Here is a 16,041-nt window from a genome sequence, read left to right as displayed (position 1 = left end):
TGCTACTATGCATTTGCCTGATATAAAACAAACAAACAAAAATCAAAACAAAACTAGGGTATAAAGGATGAGGACTGCTTTGCTAAATATGAGGCAAAAGTAGTCTTGACTGTCTTTTCTGCTTTTGCAGTTACACAAAGACTCAGTGAACGGCACCAGACTCAGATTTTTTAAGTTACCAGACCTGTTGCAAAGCCGGTAGCCTAGTTGCCAGAGTGCTTCCTGACCTCCTGCCAGATACATAGGCTTACTGAAAAGGACACATATTAACTACCAAGGAAAGGACAAAGATAAAGGAGAAGCATGTTCCTACTCAGGATGAGATGACCACAGGGAGGATGGGGAGCCTGGTGGTGCGCATCCTACACACAGAAGAGCTCCGGCGAGGGCTGGACCCACAGAGGCTCTAATCTTGGAAGTCACTTGAAACCATTTGAGAAAGTAGAGCACTTCGCCTGTCAAATTCATCCAATTGTGGCGGGTGGTGTGTTAATGCATCCTGGTCCTCTGAGATATCCCCATTAGCAGATACCATATTAATAACGCATTTGCTTCGAACACACTAGAAATCCATGTGGTGACGCTCCATTCTTCCTTTTCCCATGATATCTGGACAAAGGGACACTGCACACAACTATAGATAACTTCAGACCACCCACCAGGTCTTCAATTTTTTTCCTTAAAGAAGGGTAACCTTTAGTCCCAATGTGAATTTTTTTAGGTCCTTTAACACTGCTTAAGCAACATCTAGAGTCTCTATATACTCAATGAATATGTAGTGGAGTTATGAAGAAGTAGGGGATATCCTTCTACTGGCGGGGTGGTCGTCACCCCAGGCCACAGAACCCTCAGCCATCAGCACAATGATGTGGCACTGTCACTCTCTTTTCTTGGCACAGCCCACCACGATGGGCAGTATCAGTTCTTCGAGGTAGTGATCAAACCGCTTCTGAGCACTGTCATTTGTTCATGCAGTAAAGCATTGACTTGGACATCAGCGAGCATTGAAGTTGAAGTTAATGCAGAGATCATCTCATGTACCTCTAAGATCTGGGATAGAGATGCCATTAGGACAATTGATAATATCAGTTTTGTAATTATACAGCACCATGCAAAATAATACAACACCAATTGGTTCAGCAATCTCATACTTTTCCTTTTCTTTGGGCCATGTGAAGTTGTATAGTACCCGCTTTCTGGTCCTGGTCCAAAGAGCCTTCCCAACATAATATTGGATGAGCAGTGAAGATCTATGGATTTACAACAAATTGCGTGCTATTTACAAGAAGGTTCAAGTTATCTGGTGCTTGGACATGAGCGTTACTGCCAAAACCCACATTGCCATTTCCAAATCTTTCTGGAGCCATACAGGATTCATGCCTCTGTTTATTATCACATTGGAAGCAAGAGCCTTTAGTGTCCTCAGAAGTGGCATTATGCGAGGAAACTGAAGATTTGCTGAGAGGCAGAGTCAAGTGAAAGTTCTTTAAGACTGAGACCTAAGTGATAAGTAAGATTACGAAGACTAGATGAAGCCAGGCTATTTGTATTCAGCTGGCCACAATCACCTGTCACTGTCACTGTCACTACCATGGTGAATGTCCATCCTTAGACATTATGGGAATTATATGGTATTGGCTGTGTAATTCCTCCTGGGAAAGCTGCGTGAACTGAGAGGAGGGAGATGATTATTGCTTAAGCGCCGATGATACTGGGAACAGCCCTCTTCACTCCCTTGCAGTGCCCTCACCCTTGGGGTAAATCCAGACAAGTGATTTTTTTTTTAATTTTATTGAGTTTATTGGTACATTTTAGGGATACAGTACAGTTACATTCATTGTTGGGATCATGTACCTTTACATGGCAAGTCTTGATTCTCATTTTTTCCCCTTACCTCTGCCCTCCCTTCACCCCCTCCTCCCCTCCCCATCTACAAACACTTTATTTTCATCTTTTCATTCTCTCACATTTTTTTCTTTTCCCTTTTTGTTCTTCCCCTACGTATCACACCTTCCCTACACCTTTAGCTCCTTTCTTCCCATTTCTAAATGTCAGTAATCTTATTAGAATCTTATGCATTGTTGCAGAATATTCACACCAGGGAAACTATTTGGTATTTACACATGTGGGACTTATTTATTTCACTTAGGAGTATATCTTCAATATGTATCCATTTTCCTATGAATGAATCTATTCTCTCGCTCTTTATGGCTGAGTAATATTCCATTTTATAGAAAAACCACAACTTCTTTATCCAGTTTCCAACGGATGGGCAAATAGGTTGTTTCCAAGATTTAGCTATTACAAACTGTGCCGCTATAAACATGGGTGCACATACTTCTCTGTGATATGATTCTTTTAGTTCTCTTGGAAAGATACCCAACAGAGGGATGGCTGGGTCAAATGGAACCTCCAGTCCAAGCTCTTTGAGGTATCTCCATATTGATTTCCATAGTGGTTGCACTAGTCTGCACTCCCACCAACAATGGAGGAGGGTTCCTTTCTCCCCACAACCCCGCCAACATTTGTTATTGTGTGATTTCTTGATAGCAGCCATTCTTTGTGGGGTGAGGTGGAATCTCAGTGTTGTTTTCATCTGCATCTCTCGAATGACCAGTGATGTGGAACATTTTTTCATATATTTTCTTGCTGCTTTCACTTCTTTGTATGAGAAATGTCTGTTCATTTCGGATGCCCATTTTTGGATCGGGTCTTTATATTTGGGGGGACTGATTGTTTTGAGTTCTTTATATATCCTTGATAATAGTCCTTTGTCTGAGGTACAGCTGGTAAAAATTTTTTCCCACATTGTAGATTGTCTCTTAGTTCTGCTAATGGTTTCTTTTGAAGTACAGAAGCTTTTTAGTAAGATGAGATCCCAGTTGTTGATTCTTTCTGCTAGTTCCCGTGCTACTGAGGATTTGTTCATAAAGTCTTTTCCTATACCAATGTCTTCCAGAGTTCTGCCTAACTTACTTTCCAGCAAGTTTAATGTTTCTGTTTTAATATTTAGATCTTTAATCCATTTGGATTTTAATTTAGTGCATGGCGAAAGATAAGGGTCTAATTTTAATCTGTGACAGGTTGATATCCAGTTTTTCCAACACCATTTATTAAAGAGGCTATCTTTCCTCCACTGAGGATGGTGAGCTCCTTTGTCGAAGATGAGGTAGCTGAGTACATCTGCATTTGTTTTTGTGTCTTCCAGTCTGTTCCATTGATCCTCAGGCCTATTTCTTTGCCAGTACCATGCTGATTTTATCACAGTGGCTTTGTAGTATAGTTTCAAATTGGGAATTGTTACACCTGGTGCCATGTGACTGTTGCCTATAATGGCTTTTGCTATTCTAGGTCTCTTGTGGTTCCAAATGAATTTTTGGATTCTTTTTTCTAGTTCTGTGAAATATAGTGTTGGAATTTCAATTGGCATTGCATTGAATGTATATAGCAGTTTCGGTAGTATGGCCATTTTCACTATGTTGATTCTTCCTACCCAGGAGCAGGGGATATCTTTCCATTTTTTTATATCCTCTTCGATTTCTTTTTTCAGAGTGCTGTAGTTTTCAGTGTAGAGATCTTTTGTTTCTTTTGTTAGATTGATTCCTAGATACTTCATTTTTTTGGATGCTATTGTAAAAGGAATTTTTTCCCTTATTTCTCTTTCTGTCTGTCTGTTATTTGTGTATAGAAAGGCTATTGATTTTTGGGTATTCACCTTGTATCCAGATACTTTACTGAATCTGTCAATTAAGTCTAGAAGTTTTTTGGTGGAGTTTTTTGGATCTTCAATGTAGAGTATCATATCATCAGCAAATAATGATAGTTTAACTTCTTCCTTTCCTATCTTTATTGCTTTAATTTCTTTCTCTTGTCTAATTGCTGTGGCTAATGTTTCCAGAACTATATTGAAGAGAAGTGGCGATAGTGGGCATCCTTGTCTTGTTCCTGATTTTAACATGAAGGTTTTCAGTTTTTGGCCATTCAATATGATGTTGGCTGATGGTTTTTCATAAATAGCCTTTATTAAATTGAGGTATAGACCATCTATTCCAATTTTTTGCAGGGTTTTTATCATGAATGGGTGTTGAATTTTATCAAATGCTTTTTCTGCATCTATTGAGAGGATCATATGGTTTTTGTCCTTGACTTTGTTAATATAATGTATTACATTCACTGACTTTCGTATGTTGAACCACCCTTGCATCTCTGGAATAAATCCGACTTGGTCATGATGGATGATCTTCTTAATAATCCTCTGTATTCTGTTTGCTAGTATCTTATTAAGGATTTTTGCATCTATATTCATTAAGGAGATTGGTCTGTAGTTCTCCTTTTTGGTTGTATCTTTCTCTGGTTTGGGAATCAGAGTGATACTTGCTTCCAGGAATGAATTTGGAAGTATAGCTTCTCTTTCAATTTCATTGAAAAGTTTGAAGAGTAATGGTAGTAGTTCTTCTCTAAATGTCTTGTAAAATTCAGCAGTGAATCCATCAGGGCCTGGGCTTTTCTTTGTTGGTAAGTTTTTAATTACATTTTCAATTTCACTGATTGTGATTGGGGTGTTTAAAATGTTTTTATCTTCTTCGTTCAACTTTGGTAATTCATAAGTATCTAGAAATCTGTCCATTTCTTCTGTGTTTTCCATTTTATTAGAGTACAGGTTCTCAAAGTAGGTGTTCATGATCCTCTGGATTTCTTTCGGATCTGTTGTGACTTCGCCTTTTTCATTCCTAATTGCATGGATCTGAGCCTTTTCTTTCCTTTTTTTGATAAGATTAGCTAAGGGTTTGTCAATTTTATTTATTCTTTCAAAAAACCAGCTCTTTGTTTCATTTATTTTTTGTATCGTTTTCTTAATTTCAATTGCATTGATTTCTGCTCGGATCTTTATAATTTCCTCTCTTGTTCGAGCTTTGGGTTTTTCTTGCTCTTGTTTTTCTAGGAGTCTAAGTTTCATCGTTAAGTTGTTTATTTGAGCCCGCTCTGTTTTCCTAGTGTGGGCATTCAATGTTATGAATTTTCCACGTAGAACTGCTTTCATTGTGTCCCAAAGATTCCTGTATGTTGTATTGGCATTCTCATTTATTTGTAAAAACTGTCTAATTTCTTCTTTAATTTCCTCTGTAATCCATTGATTGTTTAGGAGAGTGTTGTTCAGTTTCCATGTGCTTGTGAAGTTTCTATAGTTTCTTGTGCTATTGATGTCTAGTTTGATTGCACTATGATCTGATAATAAACAGGGGATGACTTCAATTTTTTTGCATTTATTTAGACCTGTTTTGTGAGCCAGTATGTGGTCTATTTTGGAGAATGATCCATGTGCAGCCGAAAAGAATGTATATTCTGGTTTTTGGGGGTGGAATACTCTATAAACATCTATTAAGTCCATGTGTTCCAAAGCTTGGTTCAGTTCTATTATTTCATTGTTGATTTTCTGCCTAGTAGATCTGTCAATTTGTGATAGTGGGGTATTTAAATCCCCCACTACAATTGTATTAGTGCTTATTTGGTTTTTCATGTTACTTAATATTTGTTTTATATAGTTGGGGGCATTTGTATTTGGTGCATATATGTTTATGATTGTCAGCTCTTCCTCTTGAATTGTTCCCTTTACAAGGATGTAGTGTCCTTCTTTGTCTCTCTTAATGAGTTTTGGTTTGAAATTTACTTTATCTGAGAATAAGATTGCTACCCCTGCTTTTTTCTGGACTCCTGATGCATGGAGAATTGTTTTCCATCCTTTCACTTTCAGTCTATGGACTTCCTTTTGCACTAGGTGTGTTTCTTGTATACAACATATTGTTGGATTTTGCTTCTTAATCCATTCTGCCAATCTGTTTCTCTTGATTGGTGAATTGAGGTCATTAACATTGATGGTTACAACTGATATATTTTGACTTATTCTTGTCATGTTGTTGTCCATTTGTTGACTCTTTTTACTTTTTCTCCCATCTCCTTTTAGTTTCTTGCCTTGCCTATTTGATTTGGCCAGACAAGTGATTTTAAAACAACTGTCTTTAAAAATAGGGTTCATAAAGCTGAAAAAACAAACAAACAAACAAACAAAACAAAAAAAACAGGGTTCAAAGAACTAAGGAAGATGCAGAGAAAGTCACAAAAAATGTAAATATCAATAAGGAGATAGGAAATCTAAATGGAAACAAAAAACTCTGGAGCTGAAAAGAACAATAACAAATAAAAAAATTTCTAGAGAAATTTAAAGGCAGATTTGAGCAGATGCAAAAATCAATGAATTTGAACATAGAATCATTGAAATTATTGTGTCTGAGTAAGACAGAGGCTCTGTTAGGGCTGTCCCTAGCAGAGCCTTAGGGACCTGTCGGCTGGCACCAGACAAACACATGCAAGGTAGGAATCCAAGAAGAATGGGAAGACAGAGGGAGAAGGGGCAGAGGGGTGATTTGAAAAATAATGACTCAAAAGTCCCCCAATTTTTATAAACAATGAATATAAATGTCCAAGAAGCTTAATAGACTCTAAGATGAACTTAAAGAGATCTATACCTACATATTACAATCAAATCTTGGAAAAGAAAAGAGTGAGAATCTTGAAAGCAGCAGAAAAATGACTCGTTACATATGAGGGGCACTCCAGATTATCAGCAGATTTCTCAGCAGAATCTTTGCAAGCCAGAAGGTAGTGGGCTATGTGTAGTCAAAATGCTGAAAGAAAAAAATACCGTCAACTAACCCTAAGTTCAAATTGTCCTCCAAAAGTGAGGGAGAAATTAAGGTAGTCTTAAGATTTTAAGGAAAACAGTGGATATTTGTTACCCTAGACCCGCCTGTGAGAATGCTCAGGAAGCCCCACAGCTTGTAATGAAAGGGCACTGGGTGGTAACTCAAAGTTATATGAAGGAGTAAAGCTGAATACATGGGCGATTATGAAATTAAATTATTGTAACAATGATCTATAACTCCCAATTTTGTTTATAATGTGATTAAGAGAGTAATGAATTAAACAAAGGAGTGATTAATGTGTGCTTTTGGGACACAATATATAGAGTTGTAATTTTGTGACATCAATAACTGAAAGGGGTGGGAGCAAGCTCTAAAGGCAGTTTTTATATATTATTGAAGTTGAGCTGGTATAAATTCTATTTAGAGTGTTTAACTTTAGGATGTTACATGTAATCCCCACGGTAATCACAAAGAAAATGACTAGAATATACAGTACTCAAAAGCAAATGAATATTGCTGAAGAAAATCAACTAAACAGAGGCAAGTGTAATGCAGGAAATGAAGAGCAAAAAGAACACAAAATCAAACATCAAAATGAAATAAGTAAGTTAAGTAAGCAAGTAAATCTCTCATTATCAATAAGTACTTTAAATGAAAACGAATTAAATTCCAAGGTACAGATTGGTAGAATAGATTACCCTCCCTACCAAAGATCTAACTCTATGCTGTTTGTCATACCCAAACTCAGCATCTGGACGAAGGGACAGCGGGCCTGCTTGCTGGGTGTGGTGGCTCAGGGATCTCCCAGGGGACAAGGGGACAGACCTCTGGAAGCAAGGCTGTCCTGGGAATAGAGGTAGCAGCAAGAGAGTCTCTCATGGCACAGTCAGCAGTGGCCCCTTTGGGCCCAGGGCTGGAATCCCTTTGAGGAGTCCCTTACCCCACACTCTGTCTGTGTGTTTGTCATAAGGAACATGAGCCTTCTCCCCCAGGACAGAACCTCAGAACAGGGTCCATTTCTCTGGGTCCACTTAGCAGAGTGGAAGCTTAATGGCTTAGTCTCCGGAGGCTGCTATTTTGGATGACCATGAGTGTAAGAGCTTAAAACAACACAGGTGTATGTACTCTTTACCTGTGGGCCTTGCAGGCTGGGGCCAAGGTGTCAGCAGAACTGTGCCGAGGCTCTGGGGAGGATCTGTCCTGCTCCTTCACACTTTGAGAGGCCACCCAGGTGTGTTGTGCTCTCTTCTGCCCTTAACTCATCATCTCTGCCTCCCCAAACCTCCAGCCTCCCTCTTGCAAAGACCTTTAATGCCACTCAGGGCCACCTAGAAAACCAAGACTATCTGGCCAGTTCCAGATCTTTAGCTGACTCCTTTGGCCAGGAGGTAATAGATCCACAGGTTACTGAGATGGAGATGAGGCATCTCCAGGCCGTTTCTATGTTTACAGTCCTAGCAACTTTCTGTGCTATGTTTTTAGGTTGCCTTAGCCACAACAAAGATGACAAGCAGAAATTCCAAGCTAGCTGGTCTGTAATGAGTCAAGATATCACCTGACTGCTTTATTAGGGATGGGCTGTCCTGTTTGTACTGACCCCTGATCTCCCCTTCCCCCAACCCAGAGAAATTAGCACAACACAAACAGGGTGACTGGGCAGTGGGCTCTCTGACTAGAGGCTGTAGTAGTGGCCAGTGCTTCTTCTGGGGTACTATGAGTTTCAGGGGATGTATGTAGAGGGCTGGAGCACGCTGTTCGCTCCTGTCACCCGGGGAAGAGGCCTGTTGCGTGTAGTTGTCAGCCAAGCTCTGGGTGCTGCTTCCCTGTCACTTGGGACTCCCAGAGCTGTGCCAGACTGACACATCAGCAGGCTGATGCTTGGCTGGATGAGGTCACCAGCTAAGTTCCTAGCTGGCTGTACCTTTGTATAAGGGAGTGAGGCATGAGCTTGAGGCACCTAGGGAGGCTATCTCACTGCTGGGCCTTGAGTCCAACAAGGACTCCCACCACCCTGTGGCATGCAGCCCTCACTCCAGGTGGCCAGCTGGTCTCCTCAGTTTCTGGGTCCACAGAATGAGCAAAGTGCACACCTGGCATCCAGGAAGTGGGGAAGAAAGACAGAGTCCCTTTCCTTTGACCCTGCTAGTCCTTTCAGGGAATCCTGTCCCTCAGCTTTCCTAGCCTGACATCTATCCCCACACATACTTTCCCTCCTGGTGCCGGAAGGAATGTGATTCCCACTCCTCTCCTGCCCCAACCAGCCATGGAGGAGGAACCTGTGGACGGTGGAGATCTGGGCTCCACTCTGTTCACCTTTTGCCACTGAGTGACCTTGGAGAGGGCCTGGTCTATGCTGTGCCTCACTTCCAGAGTTGCTGGGGTGCCCTTGGCTAGGACCTAGGACCTGTGGTGGGGGTTTAGCCCGGAAGGGGCCTTCTAGACAGGAAGGCAGAATGGCAGTGAGCCAGGCCCTGCTAAACCCACTGGTGTGTTGGGAGACAGCACAGAGCAGGATACAAAGGCTAGATTTGCTCAGGGCCACACAGAGGACAAGAGCACTGCTGTAAGCCTCACTCTTAGTGCCTACTGTGTGATGGGGTGTGCCCTGGAGTCCACATACATATATCTGCAAAGTGGGTGGGGGCCGAGCAGGGGCAGACAGCCACCTCCATGCATCCTTGTATCATCTGTCCCCCACTCAGATGGAGGGGTCCTAGCCACTTGTGGAAACCTCAAGGGAGAAGACCTAGACTGCAGTGTCCTTGGACTGCCATTTAGGCCCTTCCTTGAAGCTGAAGGGATTCGTTCTCTGCAGGTCATGGTGGGTACGTTTAGTGAAGAGCAGCTGTGTACCCTCAGACTCACAAACCACACAGCTCTGAGACTCTCCCAGAGCTGTTCCTGGGAGTCCTGACTGATGATGCATCAGGAGGCCTAGGCTGGGCTGATGTCCAGAAGGTTCCCAAGTATTTGCTCTGCTTTCCTGGGGACGCTCACACCCAGTGGAATTTATTCTTCCTGTTTCCATGTTTTGAAACAGGGTCAGATTTACATACTGCTAGACCCTTATTAATTGGCTGTGTTTCTTCATTCTTGGTGGGAGATGAAATAGGGGCATCCTGAGGTCCTGTGCTGTGGGTAGAGAACAGACTTCATCATCTCCTGAGTGTCCCTCGTGTGGCGCCCCCTGCCAGGTGGGGCAGTAGGGAGGCAGCAACATCCAGCCCCACAGAGCCACTGGTGACCATATTTGCATCCCCAAACCTGAGTTGGCAAAAGGGCCCAGTTTTACCTCTCTCTTTCAGGAAATGCGCTGGCTGTCCCCCCAGATTCAAAGGTTGAGGTTTTGAAAACCCCAGGACCTCAGAGGCGGCCATGTTTGCAGATGGGCTCTTTAGAGAGGTGATTGTGGCACAGTGGGGTCTCTATGGTGGGCCCTGATTTAGGCTGACTGGTTCCTTATGAGAAGGGGAGATCAGAGGGACAACCACGTGAGAGCGCAGAGAAGCTCACCATCCACATGGCAAGGAGAGAAGCCAGGAGGAGCCAGAGCTGCCAGCAATGGCGCTCGGATTCCGGGCTCCGGAGCTGTGAGAAGATTCTTCTCCTGGTTTGGGCCCTGCCTGTGGCATGGGACAAGAGGACAATGTGCCCTGGACAACAGGCCCCGGCAAGATGCAGAGCAGTGTTGCCCAGGAGGGGCGAGGGTGGGGAGGGTTGCCAGGGGAACCCCGAACAGGAGAGTCTGAGTGGTGGGTGGAGTCTTGCATCAGGCCTGGTGGATCCCAGAGGTATTTACTGTCTGACCTCACCCCCAGCGATGACACATGAGGCAGCAGGAGTGACTGAGGAACCTGGCACTCCACATTCCTAGCTATAAAGACCCACACACAGGGCTCCATGTGCTCTACCTGCCTATCACCTGGCCCAGCCATGAGGACTCCCCTGCTGTGGCTGCCTCTGCTCCTGATCACGTGGCCAGGTGAGCTAATGGGAACCCAGTCCTGGGGACCCAGGGTACCTGGAGATGCTGGCAGCCATCCTTAGGATCTGGACGGGCCCCAGAATGATGTGGCCCTGCTGCCCACAGCAGACCCAGGGTATAGGTTGGGGCTTGCCAGAGGCCCTCTGCCTTCCTCTCTGCTGCACTTGTGTCACTCTTGGACAGGAGCTGCCCTCTGTCCACAGTGGGCTTCTCCCGTGGTGCTAGGAGGGATGAGGCCTCTGGCTGCTCATAGCTGCTGTTCCTGCCCTCACCATGGGACCCTGCTGCTGCAGTGCTCTAGGGCACTGAGAGTGAGCTGCTTCCAAGCCCCAGGGTACCCCAGGGAGCAGTTGTCTACCTGTCAGGGTGAGGCGACAGCTAGAGGAGCAGTGAAAAGCTTGGTCAGCTGGTGCTTTCCAGGGAGCGCAATTGACCCTGTGCCTGTGCAGTTGTGCAGCTGCAGGCTTTGGTCCCTGAGCCCAGCTGTGTTCCCCCAGCCCAGGCGCTGCAGTGTCACGAGTGCTCTGCTACAAAGGATTGTTTCCAGCCTGTGTCTTGCGTAGCCCAAACCCGCTACTGCCTGACCACATGGAACAGTGAGTGTCCCCTTCCTGCAACATCTGGATCTGGCACTTTGGACCCAGAGGGCTGGGCCTGTGGGTAAGGTCGGAGGAGGCTGGGAAGACTCGCTTCTGATCTAGGTGCTGGGATTTGCCAGCAATGCTTCTGACAAATGCTGTCCGTTGCCTTGCCCTGTCTTTCTTCCAAAATGGGAACAACCTGGGGCCTCTTCCCTAAAGGCCTGGGGAAGAGTGGTGCGGTATTCCACAAGACCTGTCCTGCACAGGGCCAGCACATGGGAAACACCAGATTGAAATGGTTCCCATTTAGTACGGGCTCTCAGACAGGAAGAGGGAGAAAAGTCAGCTGTGGATAAAAGCTCTGAGTTTGTTCACATGCTGAGCCCTGAATCTGGTTTCACCCTGACCCCTGACTGTGCTCACACACTGAATCCTCATCATGCTCCCACACTGAGCCCTGATCCTGATCAGGTTTTACACTGAGACCTAGTCCCAGTCGCAAACAGAGCCCTGACCCTGCTGACCTCTTAATGTGTCCCAGTGGGGTCAGAAAACAATGGGAAAGGATCAAGCAGGAGCCGGCTGAGAGGGGCTGAGAGGGGCAGCAATGGGCTTTATAGGTCTTAGTAAATGGTTCTTTGTCTTATATTTTCCAGGACCCCCAGGCCAGGAAACCATTGTCATAAAATCATGTGCTTACACTTGCCCTGGCTTCCAGGAGAGTCTGTCTTATTCCAGGGCCTCCTGCTGCAACACAGATCTCTGCAACAGTGCAGTGAGCCACAGTGTCAGCTGGGGTGTGCTGGCCTTCAGCCTCTTGGCTGCCTACCTCAGCAGGTAGTCGTGGAGCTGCAGAAATAGGAGTCTGGAGCCAGGTCCTGCTGTGCAGCAGACATGCTTTGTGGTCTCAGATGTGGAACTTTCCATCTCTCACTGGGAAGATTCCAGGGGAGGGCAGTCACAGATGCGGGGCCTGACAGAAGATGGACACACCCAGCAAGTCCGTGCTGCTGTCTAGTGTACTGCTGTGGGATCCTTGGCCTAAGGATTGGCCATCTGCTGGCCTCCAGGTGCTGGAGCAATTAGGTGGCCATGGCCACCGACCTGTTACTAGCTGGGGCTGAGGCAGATGCCATACCCACACTTTTGGGAGCAAAGATCAACTCTCCTAACAACCTCAGAAAACTCGGGCCTGGCCATCACTGCCTCAGGTTGTTGTCTGCTGCCTTCATATTCAGAACTCAATTGTGCTGTTGTAAGTTGGGTCCAAAGACCCCAAGCAAATGGAAACCTCATTGAAAAGCTTCCTGGCTGGCATTGTAGGGTGTGGGAGGGAGGCACTGTCCAGGTAGGGACAGATGCACTCCTGTGAATTCTGTGGGTCAGCACTGGTGGCAGTGAGTCATGGCCAGGCAAGGGTGGCTGCAGTACCTACCTGCAGACCCAGGGGCCTGTTGCCCCCAGATTGGGCCCTGAGGGGTCTCTCTGGGGTGGCACTGACCTTTCCCAGGATCTCAGCTCCTACAAGCTCTTGATCCTGGATAGGAAGAGTCTTTAGCTTCAAGGGGATTCCAGGGCTGGAGCTTATGGCCTCTGGTCCAGATAAATGGCTTTGGTCAGGCTGTCAATCTTCATGAATTATACATTCTTTCTTAAAGAATTACTGCCTGCTAGAAGAGCAAGTAGCTGGCTCTCTCAGAGATCTGGAGGCCTGAATAGCACCGTCTCTGCTCTCCCTTGATGGAGCCCCTGCCAAGTAGTGGGGAGCAGATGGGTTTCCTTGGAGAGACATTGCAAGATTTCCCATTTGGGGCAGGTCCACCTGTCTTTTGTGAGATCTGATGCTTCTCCACTTTCCTCTCCACACTTGCCTCCTCTCTTTCTCTTCTTATAACCTGCCCCTCCTTCAGGGGAAAAGTATGCAAAGAATCCCCTTTCTGCAGCCCTGGGGATATGCTGCCCCCCCATTTCCTGGGCCACCTTCCTAACAAAGTCAGGGTTCTTCCCCAGCTGGGCCCCTCCCTGAAGCAATCAAGTGGGTACAACCTTCAGAAGACTGGCATCACTGCCTCAGCAAGCCTTTGAGCCACATGAGGTCTTGAGATTCAACTGTCCTTCTGGCTTCTGGCTTCTATGACTCTGGGAACAATTAGCTCCCAGTTTAGCCTTCTGCTGAGACGTGTGCCTCTTCCACTGACAACTGGTAGATTCTTTAGTGAAAAGGACAGTCAGCCCAGTGCTTCAAATAACTAGCAGTGACCATCAAATGAGCCAGTGTGTGCCATAGGCGGCGTGAACAAACTGCACTCACTGGAACCACTGTCCTATAAATGCCAGCTCTGGGGCTGGAATGCGTGGGGGTTCACCTACCTGCAAGGCACACTATGAATTTACCTCCCTGGCACCTCTCAGTGGGTAGGCCAGCCATCTCTTCCAGTGGATGGGCAACAGAAGGGAATTCACATAGAAGTCCAACCTGTCTTTTGCACAGCCCTCCTCCTGAAGCAGCTGTAGTGGGAGACAAACCCAGCCCAGCCTCAGCCATAGCCACAGACACAGGGTCAGCTGCCTAGGACTGGCTCAGGAATAAGCCTGTGAGCCTCGCAACTGAAATAATATCATCAGTGTATGTATAACCGTTCTTAGGCGGCAGCAGGTTGTTAGGAGAGACACACTGTGGTGCATTAACTAATGGTCGACTTGTAACACCTAGCTGAACTGAATCAGTGTGATCTGGGCGTGGAAGATCCACCTGAGGATTGTTGCTAATAGCCGTACAAAGAGAATGGGAGGGGAAGATTGGGGGCTATTGATTTTCTAGGAGAAGCATTCTGTGGATGGTTTTCCTGATGGGAACTTGGCTGTTCTCATTGGAGGAGGAGGCTGGGGCCTTGCTGTTGCTGGGAATGGCTACTGTTCTCATCAGGGGAGCTCCAATTTTCACCGTGAGCATCATTTCCTGGCTCCAATCCCTCATCCTAGGGCACAAATCCTTCACCCCACCAGTACAGGTTTTCTGGCTTCCACCACTGGTTTTTAGGCCTTCAGAGTGCGGATCCTCAATTGGACAAGCATGAGACACTGTTGGGCTCCAGGCCACTAGCTGGACTCATGGAGGACACTGCCTTGGGCACTAGGCCTTCAGCTGGACTTGTGTGGGACATTGCTTTGGGTTCCAGGCCCTTGGGTGGATTCTTTGGGCCTCTAGTGTGTGGCTAATCTCTTGCATTCTTTTGTATTTGACTTTTTGGGTAAATATCATAAAATAATCCTATAAAATTATGTGTCCTGTATTAAATGTGTTTCCTTTCCTGACTACAACACATACTTATCAAGGTCTTAGGCTATAGTGCCTAATACACAGTACTGGTAGGCCAAGCCCACACCACACTGGTTTCAGGTGTTGTGAGCAGGGCACATGTGTCTTCTTCACACCTGTTGAACACTGAGTGTCTGGACATCCTGAGAAATGCGGTCAGAAAAGGCCATAGGAGAGGTCTAGGGTATTCTGTGAGCAGAATGTGATTCCTTTTGTAGCTATTTCCCAGGTCTAGCCCAGGAGCCCCATGGCAAATGCCATCTATGAGGGGCCTCCTGCATTAGATGCTGGGATCTCTGCCAGCATCAGGCAGCGTTTCTGCCCTTTGGGTGTCACAGCATACCTGGCAAGGCAGGTTTTGAACAAGTTAGCAGCAGAAGGTGGGGATGTGGGAAGGGGCCAGTGTCTGGCTGGGCTCCTGGGCTTTGTGGGAGCAGCACCAATGCTGCACATGGTACTTGGTGGGGGTTTAGTCAGCAGGGAACACAGGACCCTGCCCGAGGAGCCACCTGGAATGCAGCTCACTTTAGACCAGATGACACCACTCCAGGGGTGACGGGTCACAGCCTTCCCAACTGGACACCACCCTCTGGGAAGGCACCTGAGTTACCTTGTCCAGCCTGGCCTCAATACCCGTGTGTGTGGGTATCAGAGCTGGGTGATGCTGAAGAAGGCCTGGTTACTCTGGCATCAAGTCAAGTCCCACACAGCCCCACAACATCTGCACACCCTGCCATGTCACAGACAGATCCACTCAAGCTCACAGATGCTATTATCATTGTCAGCCAGGTGTGAGGGTCTGCACTGGCAAGGATTGGCAGAGGTGACAGCAGTAAAGTCCCTGGCACACTAGTGTCCCCACAAAATACCAATGAAGGGCTGTGGCAGGCAAGTGGAAAGTTGATTTTGGGACTGGAGCCTCCTCCTGGCACAAAGGGTGACCCATCTGTGTGTCAGCGCTGTGTCATATGCTGGACAAAGGAAGTCCTTGTTCTCAGGGTGAAAAGTTAACAAACAAACAACAAATGATGAATCAGTTCAGTAATCTCAGGACCTTCAGAACTTGCTTAAAAAAAAAAGAGACAAAGTGATCAAAGTCAAGATGAGGGATATCCAATTTGACTGTGAGTTCAGAAATGGATTCAGTTATACTCATTCATTAATTACTAATTGACTAAGGGGGCTCAAAGGCAGGAATATTTCAGGAGAGTCACTAAGGAATCATCCACCAGCACCTAGGTCAGGACTATTTGGCCCATTCCAGTAATAGTTTCCTGTCTTGGACAGTAGTTATGACACTAGACAGTTTCAACCAGGCAGCGCCCAGGCCATCATGGTCAGGCTGGTCCTTTGGGGTGCTCAGTAGGGGTGATAAGGAGATACTCAGCCATATGTTAGGAGCAGCTATATGGCTTTTGCATGTAGTAAGGTACTTTGGTCCTCTGGGTTCCTATC

At 45.8% G+C, this 16,041-nt stretch overlaps 1 protein-coding gene and 1 pseudogene across 1 annotated transcript; one reads left to right on the top strand and one right to left on the bottom strand.

Moving 5' to 3' along the window:
• Positions 1–406: 406 nt before the first annotated feature.
• On the bottom strand, positions 407–1,068 carry LOC104872904 (annotated as a pseudogene).
• A 9,566-nt stretch (positions 1,069–10,634) lies between these two features.
• On the top strand, positions 10,635–12,108 carry LOC104872903 (lymphocyte antigen 6D-like). Its single transcript, XM_010639272.1, has 3 exons — positions 10,635–10,683; positions 11,184–11,282; positions 11,924–12,108. Exons 1-3 carry the CDS (start codon positions 10,635–10,637, stop codon positions 12,106–12,108), a joined length of 333 nt encoding a protein of 110 aa, XP_010637574.1.
• Positions 12,109–16,041: the final 3,933 nt, after the last annotated feature.

Source organism: Fukomys damarensis, unplaced genomic scaffold, assembly GCF_012274545.1.
Source record: "Fukomys damarensis isolate Sample0158 unplaced genomic scaffold, DMR_v1.0_HiC HiC_scaffold_5, whole genome shotgun sequence".
NCBI lineage: Eukaryota > Metazoa > Chordata > Mammalia > Rodentia > Bathyergidae > Fukomys > Fukomys damarensis.
Note: the sequence above shows the minus strand (reverse complement) of the source record. Positions and strands in the feature narration are given on the sequence as shown.